Source organism: Protopterus annectens, chromosome 10.part0 (genome assembly GCF_019279795.1).
Source record: "Protopterus annectens isolate FY-2018-M chromosome 10.part0, PAN1.0, whole genome shotgun sequence".
Lineage (NCBI taxonomy): Eukaryota > Metazoa > Chordata > Ceratodontiformes > Protopteridae > Protopterus > Protopterus annectens.
The window spans coordinates 1,117,731,227-1,117,752,001 of NC_056744.1; the positions used below are offsets into that span (position 1 = coordinate 1,117,731,227).

Below are 20,775 nucleotides of genomic sequence, written 5' to 3' on the forward strand. Positions count from 1 at the left end.
TCCTCATAAATGGAGGCTTCACAAAGAAGTATTCTGGGCATCAGTGGGGTACTCCTCAGATAGATCTTTTTTGCCTCCCCTATGAGCAGGTAGCTTCCTCAGTTCTATTCTAGAGTTCCAAGTACGCTGACATAGAAAGTGTAAGTTGTGTCTTTTTCTTTGAGGGGCGTGATGCTGTATGCCTGTCCTCCTCGTACTGTACTTCCCAGGGTCTTGCACAAGATCATGTGTGAGATGCACCCAAAATCCTGCTGCTGACTTGTATTTTCATAGATTGATACTAGGCTAATGACTCTGAGGGGGCTTTGTAAGCTTAGCCAAGTTTCCAAGCCTGTATCCAAATAGGACATTGAGGGACAAGTATGTTGCCTCACAAACTGGATCTTCTAGACAAAGGGTCCCTCATTCACATTTACATGTCCACACTTCTGATGATGCTCTGGGTGGTAAGGTTTAAATTCCTTGTAGGAAACCAGTTTTCTGAGGATGTGCATGTGGTTTTGCAAGAGGCCAGAAAACTCACTACTAGAAAATCTTATGGGGCTAAATGGAAGGAATGTTGGTGTCTCAAGCATGACCAGTTCCCTTTTTCTGTAAGTGCCCTTTGGTCTTTTATTTGTGTGATTTGCTCATTTATCAGCCATCCCTGCCTGTCTGCTCTTGAGTCCACCTAAAGGCATCCTTCATATCAAACCCCCAAGAAACACTATTCCTCCTCCTTGGGACCATTTGTCAGGAGTATTGTTCATGGTTTATGGAGAGCTGTTCTCTGCCTGTCCAGGATTCGACGTTGTGGGTTTCGGTATGGGTAGATTTGGTTTTTGCCTCGATATCCTGCATTTTCAATGTACAATTGCTCAAATTTGTGATAGTAAGCCATGTATTCTAATTTTGCATATTGGGCCTGGGTCTTGGATAAAAACAGTGTGATAACCAACCCACCCACCTATTTATCAATGTTTAATAATAAAGTGGAGAAAAAATAAACTGTGTATTAATGGTGTAGGCATATATTTGATCACATGTAAAGAGTGTAATTAACCAGAAATACACAATATATCCCAACACATCTGGGGTCTGCCATTAGGATATAGGTGTATTTTCTTGTTCTCTAAATCTCTCTCTCTCGTGTGCATACACACATACATGTGTAATATGCATTCTCAAGGACATTGACACATTGGTCTAGGCTTGGAGATCACACCCCCTAATAGTGAATCCTGTGGTATGCCTAGAATATGTTGTAGATGGAGATGAGTGTAAGAAAGGAGAATAAAGTCTTTCAGAGTTGAGAAGATTAGTAAATTACATTTTTTCTTTTCCTAGTGGCCTGCAGACACTGCAGATTCAGAAAAAAAAGATTCACCAACTGGTTCACCGTTGGTAGGACTCTTGGCAGTTCTTACCGCATGTGTTTCTAGTGGGTTTGCTGGAGTTTACTTCGAGAAGATTTTGAAAGAAACGAAACAGTCAATATGGGTTAGAAACATACAACTTGGTGAGTGGATTTTCATTCTGTTCTGCTTTATTATTATTTTTTTTAAGGTATGAGTATATGCATAGATGTTCTTTTGTGCATTGGGTATATCTGCATGTGTAATTTGAATAGATTTTAAAATAATTTTGCTGATTTGCTATTAACCAAGTTGTCTGAGTAGGTGAACGAACATGAACAGTCTGGCTGACAAAAAAAAAAATGTGGATTTTTTTTTATATATATATATATATATTTTGTATAACTTTCATTTCAGAAGTTTGTCATGATAAAGCACTTACAGAAAATTGTGGGGCCAAACAGTAGCTGGTTTTAGATAAACATTGTAAGAGACATAAGTTAGTGTGAAAGGAAATGGAGAATTGTAGAAATAATTTGGTTTAGTATCCTGGCTAGTTGGTTGCGGGGAAAATCTAGAAAAGCTTTTGCTGTGTCAAGACATTGAGTTAGGGTGGCAGAGTGCAATGAGTAGACTGTGTTTGCAGACCTTCATCATACAAGTCTGGGACAGGAAGATTTGTGTTCTGCTTATTTGGAATTGGGCAGGGGGTTGAATAAGAGTTGTTTTTGAAAATCCAAGGACTGCAGTTATGATAACAAGTAGTGAGACTCAGAATGTGAATATAGGGAATTTAAAGAAAGTCCAGGGTTGCAGTACTTCTAAATATTACTTTTACTTATTACTGTGGGGTACAGGGATTAGAGATCTTGATGTTAATGCAGTGGGAGAGTGTAGGGGAGAAGATGAAGCCCCTTTGCTGAAATACTTTAATGACTTTGCAGTGTGTTTTTAAATTTACTGTGTTTCTTTGGCAATTATAATTTTCCATTGTTATGATTTTTCTGTAGAGCTGTTGAACAGGGCATCAAAGAATTTCTGCCATTAAGAAAACCGATGAAGTTTGTGACTGTGATCAGTAAGGTTAAACCTGTTAGTTAAGCTGAAGAACACCTGTTTAGGTGTGAAAGGAAGCTCCATTAATTAGAGAACCGTTTTTCTTGTGAAGGCTGCTAGAAAGACTTGTCCTCTTGAGTATTTGTTTGTATGTTCACCATTCCCACTAACTCTGGCGTTTTGGTTTGTCTGGCAAGGTAAACTTTAGTGGTCAGCTTTCAAAAGCTCAGTCTCCTCTCTCTCTTCCTGTGCAGCTGATTGGTGGAGCATATCCTGGGAATGATTTCCTCAGCTGTCAGGCGAGGTGTAGCAGCATTTACTTGGCTTCTATCTTTGACAAATCTGTTTTTACTGTTTCTGATAAAACTTTAGTATTTCTGTCAGAAGTGCAGTGTGTATGTGTTAGACACTAGAGGCCTGTCTTCTCTGTTGCTGCTCTGCTTTTTCACCTTTTGCCAGGAAAATATTTTAGAACTTTTTTTGCAGCATTTGTATATCATTTGTAGTCTAGTATGTACGACACTGCTCTGTATGTTTTTAGCGTTTGTTCAAAGTTTTACTGCCAATTAAGTTATTTGAATGTATTGGAGAAATTTTACTCTCTGACAAGAAATCGTTTAAATTGCTGTTCTGCATTATTTTATGGCAGTTTATCTTCACACCATACCTCTCAACCTTACCGAATCTCTGTTTTACTGGTTTCTGAGGTAAAAATAATAGGGTGCCATGATTCTCGAGTGGCACCCCTTAATTTCCCGGCATTTTGTTTTTAAAAAAGTTTTTCTGGCTTTTTTCAGACTGACATCATTATGCGGAGGCGTCCGCGGTGATGTCCGTTCATGAGCAACCTGTCAGAATTCAGCTGATGTCTTGCTCTGGCCCGGAGTGAGTGAGTTTAAGTTTACAACCGCGGGACAGACTAGAAGCAAAGCCTGAACACTGAGCTGCTGAGAATTGGAATTTATTGCTGTATTTCCAGGTGAAGCACTTTAGTTGCTTGGTGTTGGGATTTTCACTGCATTAATACAGAGATGTTTATGTGCTGCTATTCAGAAGTTGAATGCACGCAATTTGAAATTGCTTTCACTTATTTGACCTGTGCTGCTTTATTCCTTTAGGGTGTGTGTCTATGCTGCTTTATTCCTTTAGGGGTGTGTGTCTGTGCTGCTTTATTCCTTTAGGGTGTGTGTCTGTGCTGCTTTATTCCTTTAGGGTGTGTGTCTGTGCTGCTTTATTCCTTTAGGGGTGTGTGTCTGTGCTGCTTTATTCCTTTAGGGTGTGTGTCTGTGCTGCTTTATTCCTTTAGGGTGTGTGTCTGTGCTGCTTTATTCCTTTAGGGGTGTGTGTCTGTGCTGCTTTATTCCTTTAGGGGTGTGTGTCTGTGCTGCTTTATTCCTTTAGGGGTGTGTGTCTGTGCTGCTTTATTCCTTTAGGGGTGTGTGTCTGTGCTGCTTTATTCCTTTAGGGTGTGTGTCTGTGCTGCTTTATTCCTTTAGGGTGTGTGTCTGTGCTGCTTTATTCCTTTAGGGTGTGTGTCTGTGCTGCTTTATTCCTTTAGGGTGTGTGTCTGTGCTGCTTTATTCCTTTAGGGTGTGTGTCTGTGCTGCTTTATTCCTTTAGGGTGTGTGTCTATGCTGCTTTATTCCTTTGGGGTGTGTCTGTCTGTGCTGCTTTATTCCTTTAGGGTGTGTCTGTCTGTGCTGCTTTATTCCTTTAGGGTGTGTGTCTGTGCTGCTTAATTCCTTTAGGGTGTCTGTCTGTGCTGCTTTATTCCTTTAGGGTGTGTTCTGTCCGTGTTGCTTTATTCATTTAGTGTGTGTGTGTGCGTCTGTGTAAAATATCCCAGATAGATTTACCTGGAGGATAGGGATACTCGGGCTCAAACCCTGTACTTTAGTACAAGAAGCCAGAGCCTGAGTTTTCTACTCGTACCACCACTTTTGGTTGAAGAAGTTACATCTCTCAACTGTGCAAATTTTCCCATAATGTCTGGAATGTGTTTGGCTCATACTTTTGGTCTGTTCCTGTTAAAATTTGGATGGTTTAGTGGTAATGTTGCCTTATAGCAAGAGATTCTCTGGGTCGATTCTTGGCTGAAGTGCCTTCTCTGTGGAGTCTGCATGTCCTCCCTCTGTTTGTGTGGGTTTCCTCTGGGTGCTCCGGCTTCCTCCCACAATACAAAGATATGCATCTGAAGAATTTTTTCCCCAAGGCCTCTGCGGAAAATTAGCTTCATTCCATGCCAGACTTTCTCAGTAAACAAATGTTAAAAAAACATAAATTTTATTTTATTCTGGCAAATCAGTGAGAACTGAATTCACTAAATAATGCCAGCCATTAATGTTTGTCTTCCTATCTTTTAGGAAACATGGGGTAACACAACATTTTATTCCAGCAACTTTCTCAGGTTATACAAGCAATGTTTAAAATATGCCCCAGATGTTCTTCATGTTTCACTGTTGCAGTCATCACACTTGGGTTATCTGCCTGCAGGTAGCCCTCAGTCGGCCCAAATACCAGAGACTTAGTATTTCTGTGTCGATTGCTTTCGCTTTAGTAGTGACCTCAGGTCATCAGGGGTATAAAAACAGGCAGCTGACACCATTACATCAGTCTTTCTTGCCAAGGAGCCAAAAGCAGAAGCAGTTCGCACGAGTACCAGTCGGCCGCTACCTGAGTTTACATTTCCGAATTGAATCATCCTGAAGTCTTGTAAAGTTAAATACCCCGTTGGGGATCCCTTTTTCTTGCTCTAACCAATGTCAGAGTAAGTTAACAGTTGTCTCGCCTGTGGAAAGCAAATACCACACCGAGATTTCCATTCTTACTGCGTCACCTTTTTAGGCCCAGACCATTGTTACCTCGCTGTTGGTTTTGTGCCTTGTTCAATGCCCAATCTATTCATAGTCAGGCCCTTATTGTCACTAAATACTTTAGTTCTCGATCTCCATGTTCTGAAATGGCTTCGGTAAGTCATCCGACTACCGATCTTCTGAAAAAATGTAAGGATAAAGACAGAGACAGATAGCACAGGTCCAAAACTGCCGACGACGCTTCTGTTAAGCTAGTCACCAGTTCGCCAGTACTCAATGAGGGGCTTTCGCAGTCCCTGACGCTCGCTTCAGTGGATTCGCAGGCCTCTACCGAGACCCGTTCAGAGTCCGGTATGCCGCGAGACTCTTTGACTATGGATGGGTCTGGAGCCGTTGAGCAGGCACCGTCTTCTGACGAAGTTCTACCGATATTCGACACAAACCGACAACTTATTTCACGTTTTCACTTGTCTAAAACTACTGAGTTTCTAAGGCGAAGAGTACGAGCTATGCCTAGAGACCCAAACTCAAGCACCTGCTTCTTTGTAACAACATCAAATGCTTAAAATGGCAGAAGACCTTATTATGCTGATTAGGGTAAGCCAGCCTTCCCCTGCTAAAAAGAGATCTGTCCTCAGCAGCTTTAACAGATCAAGAGTCTAACAACTGTGAGGTATCTGATTATGAAGACATGCCTTTATCTGCTTTTGAGGATTCAGATGCAGAGGGAATCCATTCCCTCTGCTTCTCCTCCAAAGGATTTTTTTTTTTTTGGTGAAAGCTTACATACTCAGTCCAAAAAGACTCGGAGAATTTCTAGATTTGCCACAACATAGGCATTTAGCAATATCCCCAATCATGGATGTTGTGGATGATGTCTTTATGGAATCCAGTCTGACTTCTGATACTTTACCTCCTGCTCCTAGGAAACCAGACAGGTACTACAGAGTTCCTGACTCTCTCAAATTCCTTTTCAAAAATCTTACTGCTGACCCAGAGGTCATCTCCCAGGGGCCTAAAGGTATCAAAGCAACTACAGCTAAGAATCCCACCCCTTCGAACAGGGATTCCAGAGCTTTAGACAGATAAGGTAAGAAAGTATACACCTCTGCAACTCTTGCCATTAGGGCTTTGAATTGCCAGTTTCCCATGCTGAAGTACCAACAACATATTGTGGAACTTAAGCAAAAATTAGCTACCTTTATAGACTGTGCAGAAAATAAAGAATTACAAGAGCTTATGCATTCTGCAAGCCAAGTCAGCAAGCATACTTTGTAATGTGGCTTTGATGCCCTAGAAGCATCTTGCAGGGCAGCAGTCACTGGTTCTGTACTGAGAAGGCATGCTTGGCTTAAGGAGCAGACCTTGCCAGACCATGTCAAATCAGAATTACTAGATGGTCCTTTGAACAAGGACAATTTGTTTGGCACCAAAGTAGAAGAGGTTCTTAAAAAGATGGAAGAAAAAGCTTAATCTATGCAGACAGTCAAAGATTTCTTACAAGTACAGCCTCCTAGATTCAGTAGGCATTGCCCCTCGAAGCATAGGTCCTTTCAAGGCCATCTCAAACTAGACCCAGGGGAAACAGACCCCCAGACTACAGTGTCAGGGTATGCAGAGATCTAAGCAATGGAGTGCCAAGCCACCTCCTTATAGAAAGAATTTGCAATGACTTCTCAACTCCACACTCCACCTCTGCCCATCTGCTCGTGCCCCTAGGAGGAAAACTTGCCCATCATGCAAAAAACTGGACTTCCATCACCAAAGACCAATGGATCCTCAACGTTGTATCCCAGGGGTACAAACTTTATTTCTACTCACTGCCAACCCCAAAAGGGTTCTCAGACCTTCCTCCAAACTGGTGGGTAGAGGCACAAAACCAAGTTCAATCCCTGCTCTCCATAAGGGCAATTCAGCCTGTTCCTGCGGAACATATATGTCAAGGGTTCTATTCCAGACTTTTCCTGGTACCCAGAAAAGAGGGCACTTGGCACCAAATCCTAGATTTTTCCATTATAAACCCCTTGCTGGTGGTACCAAAATTCAAAATTCTCACCCTTCAGCAGCTTTTTCCTATGCTGACCAAAGATGCCTGGTTAGCCACCCTAGACCTAAAAGAAGCCTATCTGCACATCCCTATCAGGGACTCATGCAGGAAATGCCTACACTTTAGGCCAGGATCTATGCATCATCAGTTCTCTGCACTTCCCTTTGGCTTATCCACTGCTCCCAGAGTATTCACAAAATGCCTGGCTCCAGCCGTTGTTTATTGCAGACAGAAAAAAATTAAAATTTATCTGTACTTGGGCGACTGCCTAATTCAGGCAGACAGCCAGGAAATGCTGTTGCAGCACCTGACATTTGTAAAAAAAAAAAAAAAAAAAAAAAAACCCTCCTAATCTCCCTGTGGTACACTATCAACAAAAAGAAATCAAAACTAGTCCTCAGTCAAAAACTTGTATTCATGGGAGCAAGCTTGGACATGGCATCCCAGATGGCATTCCTTGCTCCAGAAAAATAAGCCTATCTGACAGGCTACTTCACTCAAATGGCTACCAGAACCCAGCTATTCGCAAGGAAAATCCTGCAAGCCCTAGGGTTCATGGCCTCTTGCATCCTGCTAATTCCATATGCCAGACTGCATATGAGGAAACTTCAATGGTACTTAAAAAGTCTTTGGTGCCAACATTCTCAGGACCTGGAAACTGTCATTCCTATCATACCTTGTCTAAGGACAGTGTTTCCTTTATGGGTAACAGCATGAAACCCACAACAAGGGACTTCCCTGTACTCAACCCCATGCTGCCCAGACCCTAACCACAGATGCATCAGACTATGCCTGGGGGGCACACCTGAACGAATAGTACATTCAGGGCCACTGGACCCCAAGTCAAATTCATCTGCACATCAACCAAAAAGAGATGCCAGCTGTTCAGCATGCTCTAACAGCTCACCAGGACCCCTGCTAATAAAAACAACACCACAGTTATGTCAACAAGCAGTGGGGAACCCACTCTGCATGCTAGTCATGGCCCTCTGGGAACACAGCCTTGGACATGCAGATCCATCTGCAAGCTCGATTCCTGCCAGGGAAACCAAACTCACTGGCAGACCACTTAAGCAGAAATCTCTTAGACCCACATGAGTGGCAGTTAGAGCCCAGCACATTCAGCCTTCTGACTCAGAAATGGGAGACCTCAGAGGTGGATCTCTTTGCCTCCCCCTTCAATCACCAGCTCAGCAAATTCTGACCAGGGCACCTCACAGCAGGGTGTGGAAAGTGGATTCCCTATCCTTCCAGTGGGTAAACCTCTCAATCTGTGCATTTCCCCCTCTGCCCCTTCTGTCAAGAATATTGTTCAAGATAAGACAGGACAGAACAAGGGCAATCCTGATTGCCCCGGACTGGCCATGCCAGCACTGGTACCCACTACTGCGCAGCCTGTCACCAGTGCCACCCTGGCACCTACCCCAGAGCCCGACTCTCCTCACTCAGCAGGGGGGGACAGATCTTGCACTGCAACTTCAAACCCCGAATCTTGCAGCCTGGCTTATTCCTTGAATTCTCCCCCCAGTGAGCAGCCTAACCAAGCAGGTGCTGGACATCATTCTTGAAGCCAGAAGACCCAGTACAAGGAAATCCTATACTGATAAGTGGAAAAGGTATTGCTCCTGGATTCAATCTAAAGGAGAGGACACAACTCTGCCCTCCCTACCTCTAATCCTGGACTACTTAGCAGATCTACTCCACAGAGGCCTATCATTTCCCTCCATTAAGATCCATGCCTCTGCCATCTCGGCTCAGTGCAACACTGAGCCACCCCTCTTCTCTCACCCTCTCATCAAACAGTTCCTGAGAGGGGTAAACAACTTAAGGTCACCATGGAGAGCACCCACCCCTTGGGACTGGCTTTGGACCTTAACTTTGTACTGGAAAAGCTCACACTACCCCCTTTTGAGCCTGCAGCGTCCGCAGAGTTAAAATTCCTCTCTCGGAAAACAGCATTGCTTCTGGCCATCACTTCAGCTAGAAGAGTGTCTGAGCTACAAGCACTTATGGGTGTGGAACCCTTCATTATTTTTCATGCTGACAGGGTCTCCCTCAGAACTAATCCTTCCTTAATGCCTAAAGTGCTGTCCAGTGTGGCTCTCAACCAATCTGTCTATTTGCCAACCTTCTTCCCTAATCTTAAAATATAAAGGGGAAAGGATCCTGCACTCCTTGGACGTGCACAGACAGCTCAGATTCTACCTGGATAGGACTAAAGCCCTTCAGGAATTCTGACCAGTTATTACTCAGTTTTGCACCAGGGGCAGAGGGCAAGGCCATTTCAAAACAGACCATTTCCAACGGATAGCACACTGTATCCATTTCTGCTACAAACACCATGGGAAACCAACCCCTCAAGGGGTCAGAACATATTCCACTAGGACAACTTCTACCTCTACAGCATTCCTTTGGGGAGTCCCTACCAGGGACATTCTGGAGGCTGCTACCTGGAGTTCTGTACACGCACACAGACACGCACACACCATTACCACCTGCCTATATTTTCCAAATCCAGGGCGGGTTTTGCAACTGCGGTCCTTCAGGCCATACTAGCCAGCCCAAACTCTTCTTGACTGCCTCCTCCCTTTCTTCAGCTTTGGGAATCAACCCAAGTGTGATGACTGAAACCATGAAACATGAAGAACATAGTACAGTTTTGTACACTTACCATAAATGTAGATGTTCGAGTGTATTCACTGTTGCAGTCCTGGTTTCCCACCCTCCAGCCCCTTGTCTATCTCTCTATCTCTCTAGCCTCACTTATTACTCACCCCCTACTGGGTTATTGGTATTTACTTTTTACTGGTGGTGTTTTTCCTATCATAACTTTGCTCCCTATTTGGGGGACTCCTGACATTTGGGGCAAGAAAAACTGATGTAATGGCATCTGCTGCCTGTTTTTATACCCCTGACAACCTGACGTCAGTACTGAAGCAACAGCAACCGACGCAGGAATACTAAGTCTGTGGTATTCAGGCCAACTGAGGGCTACCTGCAGGCAAATAAACCAAGTGTGATGACTGCAACAGTGAATACTCAAACATCTACATTTATGGTAAGTGTACACAACTGCACTTTTTGGGCCTTTATCCCCCCCCCCATAAATTTTGGCTTTTTCCTGATTTCTTGTGCTGCACAGTTCTTAAGGGAAAAAGAAATTTACTGCTGCTTATGTAAATTCTGCTTGCGTTGTTAGTAGTACAACAGGTAGTATACTTGCTTTTGCTGCAGAAGGCTGTGGTTTCTACTCCCACAGTCTGTAGTTGGATTGTTGATGCTGTACTATGTTATACTTTTAAAGGGGGTGGATGCTGCAGTCCTGAGAATATCCTCCTTTGGTGGAGATACCTATTAACTATGAATCTGTTATCAGTTTGCCATCCATTCTCTATTGAAATATTACTAGCATATCATTTTTTTAATGTAACCTAGGCAATCTATTCTTTAAGGGCAACAGGCACTTTACTTGTAGACGAAACAATGAAATAAAAAGTTTGCTAGCAGCAACCTAGTTACAGATCTCTTTAACATGGAATTTAGATGACTTTTACTTCTGTAGAGATTGTGCATATTTACTGATGTTGGTGGATTGTAGAAGTTTGAGCAGACTTTTGTGATGGAAATGTTCTGAATTGGGCAGTTTTGTCATTGGTTCATGCATTTTGTTTCATTGCTTACTGGAAAAATGTTCAAACAATAAATTTAAAATGCGCTCTAACAAGTGTGCTGTTTTATACAAGGAATATAATTTAATTAAGTCTGGAAGGTGTATCAAAGAACACATGTATGTTTCTTGTTTCATGTGCAAGGGGTCAATGATTTGAAAACAGCCCAAAGGTAATCTTATCCGCCACTGGCCAGATGCATTTTTCTTTGGATGTGGGTTTCAATGAATGTGAGTTTCAAGGGCAGAGAGTTTTAATGCTAAGTCTATTTTCATTGTGAGACACTATTGCTTTGTTTAGCATATGTCTATTAGTGTTTGTGCTATAAAATGTAAGATAAAATCCAAATAATCATCATGGAAGTAAAACAGTATGCACATTAGTGTTTATGGTAAATGGGGTGAAATAGCCAGGAAGTGGGACATTGAAATGGCTGCAGGAGGACTCTGGGGCCATATTATGGTTGTCTGTTCTTCAGTTTGCGTTTGAAAGTTGGTGTCCCATAATTCCATTGGAGTGGGTAGGGTTACATAACTGTATGCAAAGTTTGTTAATCAGCATACAGATTTGTACCTATTATTCATGGGCCTTTGTCCAGATTTTTGATTCCAGGTTGAGAGGTATGCTTCACACTCTTTATCCAAGTTAATTTTTAACACGGACTTGGCACATTGTCTTCTTTGGGGTTTGGATTTTTTTTTACTGGAAATTCCTGAACTTGTCAGTTGTAAGAGAATTCTGAACACATTCCAAACTATTTTTTTTTTTTTACAGTAACTGAGACTGGCAAACTTTAGTTGTGTGGTGACATTCTTATTACTAGAAACTTTTAAGTGCTTATTTTGATGCATTATCCAGTATGGTCAGCTTATTTGACTGATGTTTTGTCCCCTGAATTGATGGTCTGTACTCTAGACCCCCCAATCAAATCCAGTTGCACTTAAGACAAAAAAAAGTAAATGCGCATCAGCTAATGCTTAGTGGTTCTTCCACTGCCTATCCTTCAGACCACTTACTTTTTGCCCCCATCTCTTTCTCTCTAGTGTAGATTTACTTTCTTTATAGAAAGGATCATAGACGCATCCTCCAGGGCTGTCCAGTAATTAGAACAGAAGATGGAAGAACCAAACCCTTTAGGTGCAGGAGTAATCTAAGGTAAGAGACCCCCTGCCAGACATTAATACTCTGTCCCCAGTTATTTTATCTAATAGTGAATTTCACAAGAAAAACAAAAAATCAGGAGCTTCATTGTATAGCTGATGATTAGATTACTGTTTATAGGACTGATGTGGTCTGTTTGGCCAAGAGTGTTTTGCAGACAGCAAGATGTTATGTGATCCTATCTCGCCTACATTCTGTACTGATGGGCTCGGAGCCGATCCCTCGGCTCCGACTCGGCACGCTATGCTATAGAGCGAAGCCTCTTATTAGCTGAGCTATTTTCTATCCCAGGATGCACCACCACTAATCCCCCAGATCTCGTTTGCCGCTTACAAGCTAGGACGTGGTCTCAAACTTGGCTGAGCTAAGTACTGTTTTCTTCAAAGTTTCCTGTCAGGAATTTTGCTATTTTTACCCCAAAAGCTGTTTTAACAGCTATTGTTGTTGTACGAGTGTGTTTTGCTAACTTTTGTTGAGAAAAATTGTGTTTTGGTTTAAGGGAAAGGTTTTCCGTTTAAGTTAGAGGGGCCTTCCCCTATTCTTTATCTAGTGTCTTTGTTTTTTTCAGGAGGTCAAGTAACCTGTTTAAGTTAGAGGGTCTTGACCCTCCTTTTCAGTATTTCTGTCTTGATATTGTCTGTTTCGTTTTAAAAAAAAACCAAAAAAAAAAAAAAAAACCAAAGTTGGTTTAAAGTTTTAGTTGTGGTAAAATCTCATCACTGAACAGCTACTTTAATATTTTTAGTGCCTGTTAGTATGTCTAAAGAACATAGACCCTCTGGGTTTAAAAAGTGCGCGAGGTGTGGTTACAAAATGTCTATAACTGACTACCACTCCTCGTGCGTATATTGTTTAGGCGCCAAGCACCTACAGGAGTCCTGTAGCGTGTGTCACGCCTTTTCTTCTAGAGTCCTCCAAGAGAGGAAGAATAAATTAATATTAAAAGGGCTGATTAAACCCTCCTTTGAGGAGGCCTTATCTTCCTCTTCCTCTTCTACCAAGAAGAAAAAAGCATCGGCTCCGACCAGTCTGTCGGAACCGACTGCCAAGAAACCTAGGCAGGCTTCTCCATCGGCTCCACGGACTTCGGAGCCGAGGGCAGAACGGTCTGCCTCGATGCCTCCAGTCTCGACTCCTCTGGTTTCGGAGCCGAGGACTGGGGCATCGAGAGGCGGGTCACCTTCATCGGCACCGATTTTGGAGCCAATGAGGGTTGCCGGCTCAGACTCTTCCCCTTCGGCGCCGAAGCTCTCCTCGGCACCGAGGGAAATTGTTTTGAGGTCTCCCTCGGAACCGATAGTAGTAGAGTCCATTCGGAGCCGGTCCCCTAGTCCTATGGAGCCGATGGAGAAGTCTGTTCGGACCCAATCTGTGTCATCTAGATCCTCCAAGATGTCTGATTCGGACATCGACAGGGTGCTCCTAAGACACTTCCAGTCTCCGGTGTTCCAAAAGTTAGTTTCGGCTCCAGCCCATTCGACTTCGGAGCCGATGGTCCACCCTGTTGTTATGGTTCCTCCTCCAACAGCCCCGGCACTGTTGGAGCCGGTGCTGGTGGAGCCGATGGAGGTTTTCGGGTCGGGCCCGACCCTTACTCCAACCCCGGCTCTCGAGTCGCAGTTCGGTACGCGGACCTCTTCTGTCGGCCCTGGGGGGGACGCTTCGGGACTGATGTTTTCGGTCCCAAGCCTTCCTCTCAGTGCGTCGGCTGCGGGGGTACCGTCTACCATTGTGGCCACGGAGGTGGGACCTTCCCAGGATTCTGGTGGTCCCGCCTTCAGGGCCATGAGGAGTGCGTTAGCCAAATCTTCTTTGGCTATCTCCACGCTCTCTCCAGCACCTTCCCTGCATATGGAGACTGGGTCTTTGGTAGTTCCCCTGTCCTTAGACAGCGGAGCCCCGGGGCCTGAGGTCACCCCCTCTGGGGGTTCCCCCCCTCCTGGAGGTCCCTCTGAAGCCTCTTTGGAGGAACCCCCCAGGAAAAGATTGTGCAAGAGGAAGCACGTTGACTCCCCCGATGAGCCTCTCACGTCAGACACTGATCTTGATGATGCAGCGGGGTCCCCAAAGTCGTCCTCAGATGATGTCTCCTTTGCAGACATCCTGGAAGCCCTTAAACAATGAGGCGGCTGGCAATCCAAACCCCCTTCTGCTGACGAGTCTGTGTTCCTTAAGGCCTTCGGGGCTCAGCCCTCCGCCTCCTGGGTGTCTCCGCCCTGCGACGAGCTCCTAGATTTGATCTGTCGAAGGGCGTGGGAACACCCAGACTCTGTGGAACCGGTGCCTGCTCGTCCGAATAAGTTCCTGTCAACACCCCCAGAAAAAGAGTTTTTGACGAAAGGTGTAGCTGTAGATGCCTTGGTGGTGGCATCTGCTACCCAGCAAGATGTAGCAGAGGCTTCGACGTCCGTCCATCCTCCTAATAAGGAGTCTAGGAGCATGGATCGGTACGGTAAGTGCACCCTAAGTTCAGCGGCCTTTACTTTAAGGTCCCTGAGCTGTCTAACGCACTTCACCAGATTTCAGAGGGATCTGATTAAGGAACTTTCAGATACCCTCTTGGGTAACCTGCCTGAGCAGCTGGCCCAGACGATTGGCTCTCAGCTGGCTACACTGTCATCCATATCAAACTCGTCCATGAGGCTCATTTCTTATGCGGCTGAAGGGGCGTGTAGAGCGGCGGGTACAGGCATTGCTCTACGGAGGCAAGCCTGGCTCCACCGGTGTCATTTTGCAGAGGCCTTTAAGTCTTCCTTTGCCGACGCCCCCTTTGATGGGTCCTCTTTGTTTGGACCCAAGATAAAGGACACATTGACCTGCTGCGAGCAAGAAGGTAAGACTTTGACTGCCGTAGGGGCACGATTTTCCACTCCCTTTTGGCCTTATCCCAAGGCTAAAAGAGGAGGGAAAATGTGGTTCCGTAGATCTCAGAAGTCTTATCCCTCGCAGCAGGACGATCCCCCTTCTAGAGGCAGAGGAGGGGGAAATTCTTCTGGAAGACGCCGTCCCAGAGGCGGCAGAGGCCCCCGCAACACTGGAGACCGAGTCCTTTCGTGGCTCTTCAGCCTTTCACAGTCCCTGAGGGATTGCCGACTGTGCAGCTCCGGAGCCAGTCGGGGGTCATTTTTCGAGGCACCTAGAAGAGTGGGAAGGTATCACTCAGGACCGATGGGTGCTTCGAATTATCGCCGGAGGTTACGCCGTCCCTTTTTCTCACTCCCCACCTCAGTCCAAAAAAAATCCCGGACCCGCCACCCAGTCAACGGGAAATTGCAGCCTTAGAAGTTTCAAAGCTGCTTCAAAAAGGAGTCATCCAACCGGTCCCCGCAGACCAGATCGGATTAGGGACTTACTCAAGATTCTTTTGGGTGCCAAAAAAGACCGGGGACTTGAGGCCCATTTTGGATCTCAGTATTCTAAATCGTTCAGTCAAAAAGTCCAAGTTCCGAATGGTCACCCTACAATCCATTCTCCCACTGCTGGAGAAAGGTGTTTGGATGTGCTCCATAGATCTCAAGGACGCTTATTATCATATCAAGGTACATCAAGCATCCAGGAGACATCTGCGTTTCTGCCTAGGAGACAGTCATTTTCAGTTCCGCGCGCTGCCCTTTGGTCTCACCACAGCCCCCAGGGTGTTCACCAAATGTTTGGCGGTCGTGACTGCTCACCTGAGAAGTCTAGGATTCCAGGTGTTTCCGTATCTAGACGACTGGCTCCTGACTGCCACCTCCAAACATCTACTATTGCGGAGCCTACAAGTCACAATATCACTGGGCACTTCCCTTGGAATCAACTTCAATTGGCCAAAGTCTGTGTTGCTGCCATCTCAACGCATAAGATTCATCGGAGCAGAGATAGACTCAAACCAAATGCGGGTCTATCTACCTACAGAAAGGATACAAACCATACAGGCTCAAGTTCAAGCCTTACTTCCCAGATCCAAGGCCCCAGTCAGAATGGTCCTGCAACTATTGGGATCTATGTCCGCCACGGTTCTTCTAGTTCCCCTAGCAAGGTTGCGCAAGAGAATTCTCCAGTGGCTTCTTTCAACACAGTGGTCCTTTCAGGATCTCCCCCTCAGTCACCTCATATGGATCACGGAAACCTGCAAACGGGACCTTCGCTGGTGGCTGGTGCCCTCCAATCTGGATCAGGGACGACCCTTTGTTCCACCTCCTCCTGTGGCCACTTTGACTACGGACGCCTCCCAGATGGGGTGGGGGGGGCATTCCCTGGGCAGGTCAGTCCAAGGCAAATGGCATTCGGAAGAGACTCTGCTTCATATCAACATCTTAGAAATTAGGGCGGTGTTTCTGTCCCTACAAGCCCTTCACCATTACCTCCTTCAGGGCGTAATTGCCGTCCACTCCGACAACATGTCAGTAGTCTGGTACCTGAACAAGCAGGGAGGGACCAGATCATACCCCCTTTGCAGAGAGGCCATGAGAGTTTGGGAATGGGCAGTGTCGACCAAACGATTTCTAGTGGCGACTCATAATCCCGGCAAGTCCAATTTGATAGCCGACAGATTGAGCAGAACTATCCTCTCTCTGCACGAGTGGTCTCTGAACATTACGGTTGCAAATCAGATTTTCAGCAAATGGGGAATTCCTTGTTGTGACCTGTTCGCAACCCCGCTGAATGCGAAGTGCAAAAAGTTCTTCTCTCTCACTCCGGCTCCGGGGGAGAGCCCTATGGACGCACTAGCCCATCCGTGGCCCACCGGCTTGCTATATGCTTTTCCTCCAGTTCCCCTCCTTCCCAGAGTGATCCAAAAGGCGTCTCACTTGGGGAGCAAAATGATCTCAGTTGCTCCTTACTGGCCTCGTCAGGTATGGTTCCCCTATCTTCGGAAATATGCTCTGGAAGGTCCATGGTTCCTGGATCAGATCCCAGACCTATTAGTTCATCAGTCGGGACTACTCCACCGGTCCCTACACACCTTGAAATTGACAGCTTGGCTCCTCCTCTTCCAACTATAGTCAGGAATCATACCTTAGACCCGGAAGTTGTACACATCTTATCTTCGGCCCACAAGTCTGCCACTAAGAAATTGTATTCTAGCAAATGGAAGAGATTTGCTATTTGGGCTCAACTCCGGTGTCTGGATCCTATCACTATTCCCGTATCAGAAGTCCTAAAATTTCTAACTTCCCTTTTCAATCAAGGCTCTTCAGTTTCTACTATCAAGGTTCAATTGGCAGCTATTTCCAATTTTCACGAGTCTATAAACCCACCTTTAATGAGCAACAGATTGTGTAAGACCTTCTTGAAAGGTGCTGCGCTTTTACGACCTCCAATTTCTCATCCTGCTCCTCCATGGGATCTCGATGTGGTGTTACGTGCCTTAACTTCCTCCCCCTTTGAACCGGCAGCAACATGTGATTTAAAATTTCTATCGTGGAAAACTGCCTTTCTGGTTGCGATTACTTCTGCCAGAAGGGTTTCAGAGCTTCAAGCTTTGTCTGTAAAACCTCCGTACTTGGTTTTTCACAAAGATAGAGCATCTCTCAGGCCAAATCCATCCTTTGTCCCTAAGGTTTGTTCCAGTTTTTGCCTACAACAATCATTAGAACTTCAGTCTTCTTTCCAAAGTACTCAAAGCGGAATACATATTCCACACATTAGATGTCCATAGGCAATTGCGTTTTTATTTAGATAGGACCAAACAAACAAGGAAAACAGATCAATTGTTTGTATCCTTTTTGGATAATAAATTGGGCAAAGCCGTCACAAAGGTCACTATTGCCAAATGGATCAGGGACTGTATTACTCAAGCTTATTCCTCTTCTAATGAAGAGCTTACGATCTCTGTCAAAGCTCATTCTACAAGAGCTATGGCTACTTCAATAGCATTCCATTCTAAGCTTGCCATTAGTGACATTTGTGCCTTGACTCGTGGTTTTCCCTGCACACTTTCATTTCTCACTACAAATTGGATGTGGCATCTAGGGGACGAGCTTCATGTGGTTCCACAGTGCTCAGGAGTGTTTTCCAGTGAGCCACCCAGGATTTAGGTGCTAGGGACGCTGTCCCATCAGTACAGAATGTAGGCGAGATAGGATCACATAACATCTTTTAGTTATGTACTTACCATAACTTTAGATGTTTGGGATCCATCTCGCCTACATTCCCAATAACCCACCCTCCTTCCCCCTTCCCTGGAGATCAGAGGATATCAGAAGGTCCGAATTCTGTTTCATCTTGAAACATCTGACAATGTTATATAAATAGGTGATGTATGTGTGCATGAATGCGGGCAAACAAGATCTGGGGGATTAGTGGTGGTGCATCCTGGGATAGAAAATAGCTCAGCCAATAAGAGGCTTCGCTCTATAGCATAGCGTGCAGAGTCGGAGCCGAGGGATCGGCTCCGAGCCCATCAGTACAGAATGTAGGCGAGATGGATCCCAAACATCTAAGGTTATGGTAAGTACATAACTAAAAGTTCTGGTGGTTGTGTTTCCCATACATAGCCCTGGTGCTAATTTGGGTAGAGACCTTTTTCTTTCAGAGATTGATGAGGAATCTGAAGTCAGTAGTGATTTTCTAGCTGGCACTGAGTCCAGTCACTCTGATTCTTCAGAAGGAGAATCTGAGCTCAAGTCTAAATAAGTTTTCACATTTCCTCAGATTGCCAAATTTGGTGATGTTTTTGCTTGGGCGCAGTCTGGATCTACCCCAGAACTAGGCAGGTTATATGAACTTATAGAAGATGAGATGCCTGATTCTGTGGTTACCTCCTTATCATCCATGGAAGATTTTTATAAACTGCTTGCAACACAACTGTATCTATTTCAGCAGTCCCTGAAAAGTCAGAGAAAATATACTCTCTCCTCCGGTATTACAGGTCTGTTTTCTCATTTGACAGCTGACTCGGCTGTGTATTCCCTAGCTACCTGCTCAGATAAAAAGTCCTAGGCTTCATCTAATCCAGTGCCCCCTGATAGAGGGAAAATGGTTGGATCGTCAGATCAAAAGGATGTCTCTTATTAGTACTCTGGCCTTTAGAATGTTAAAATGTTCTTCCATATCCTTGTTGCAATATTCTTCACTGAAGGGATTTCTTGCCAAAGATAGTCCAGTGTCCAACCAGTGTATCAAAGACTTTAGATCTTATAGACACTGTATGTCAGGCATATGCCCCCCACTTAAAGAGCAGGGCATAAAGGTAATACATGGATGCAAATACTCAAATTCTTTTCCACCAGTCAGAATGCCATTATTGAACGTCTGTCTAAACACCTATTTGCTGTGATGGTTACTAAGCCTTTCAGATAAGTGCCCCATTGAGATTATTTTTTTCTGTTTTGCTGTTTACTTGCGGAAAATGTCAGTGTGGGAGACAGATTCCCCATAAAGACCGGCTTTTTTATTTTTTTTGCCTAGGTGCTTCCCGTGATCATATGCAGTACTCTACTTCTCAAGTGTTTGTCCCCAAGACGCTACTTAGTCGCTTATTGTCTCTGTCCATATGACTGGAGAACCATTGACTTAAATTGTTGGCTCAAGGTGCTGTGGCAGTATCCTTCCTTCCCGAGGGACAGACCTCTTCTAAGAAGGTCAAGAAGTTTAGGCTTGATACTATTGCTGTCCATCCTCCACTGGGCATCTTTCTAGAAGTAAGTGAAAGCACTGATGATGGTCCGGTGCTTGCATTGAATTTCTTTGCCACAGCCCTGTTCGAGGCCGGCATGGGTCTGACTTTCTGTATGTCCTCTGAGGCCTTACAAATATCTCCTCTGGATGTTGAGGGGGAATCGCAGTTGATTTCTGAAGGGTCAAGTAGGATTCCTCCAATCTTAGTGTGGGAGAAGATTCCTGGTACTGTTATTGAATCTCGTCAAGGGTATGAACTGCCAAGGGTCATTAGGGCTGATGCCCCACTTAAGAAAAAAAACAAAAGGCAAAACATATCATCCCTGTTGCTAAAGATCCCCAACATAAATGGCAGGGTTTTGCCCAAGGCCTGTTCAATCCCTTGATAGCCTTTAAGCCTCCCCTGGGGGATTAAGTATCTGCTCCTCCCTGGTAGTCCACTCCTGTTAAGACCGCAAGGGAACCGGGTTCCTCAGATGAGGATTTTAGATTCTGGAGAGGAATCCTTAGCTTATTCCTCAAATTCTTTTTCCTCTAGATTATGGCTCTGAGAAAGAAGATTCTTTGAGCCTGTATTCCCCTTAGTAAGAATTATCCGTTGGGAGTACTGTTGCCTGCATGTTGGAGTATTTTAAATGGGATTGCTTCCAGGTGTCTGACATGCAAAAGAGATGTTATGAGCTTTTACAAATTGAGTTGCCTAAGCTGTCTGCAGTTTGACAGCTCTTTAGGATACGTTTTCTGCTGCCTTTGTAGCTCCAGACTCTCTCAGCCTCTTGTTTGTAAGAAGTGTGTTAGTTTCTCTAAGGTGCCTAAGAACTACAAGTTTTTGTTTTGTGTCCTTCTGCTGATCCTTCTGTGGCTTCACTCTCTACAGATAAGCCTTCCAAGCTTTTGCCCTCCTCTTGTCTTCCTTCAGTTAAGGAGAGTGGCGTTATGGAAAGATTGGGTAAAAAAAATTGTACACTGCGGCCACCTTATCAGTTTTGGCAATTTAATTATCAAACCCATATGACCAGATATGTCTTCTCTCCTTTCTCAGTTAGCTAGGGTTCAGACTATTTCCGTGTTGGATTTTCTTCCTGCCCCCCCCC

The 20,775-nt window shown here is 44.8% G+C and overlaps 1 protein-coding gene across 1 annotated transcript in view; it reads left to right on the top strand.

Annotated features, from left to right (window-relative positions):
- The window catches only part of LOC122813503 (UDP-N-acetylglucosamine transporter-like), a 755,441-nt gene that overhangs the window by 624,150 nt on the left and 110,516 nt on the right, over positions 1 to 20,775 (top strand). The window contains 1 exon segment of the mRNA XM_044085850.1: positions 1,327 to 1,498. Within this exon segment, the coding sequence (XP_043941785.1) occupies positions 1,327 to 1,498 (172 nt within the window).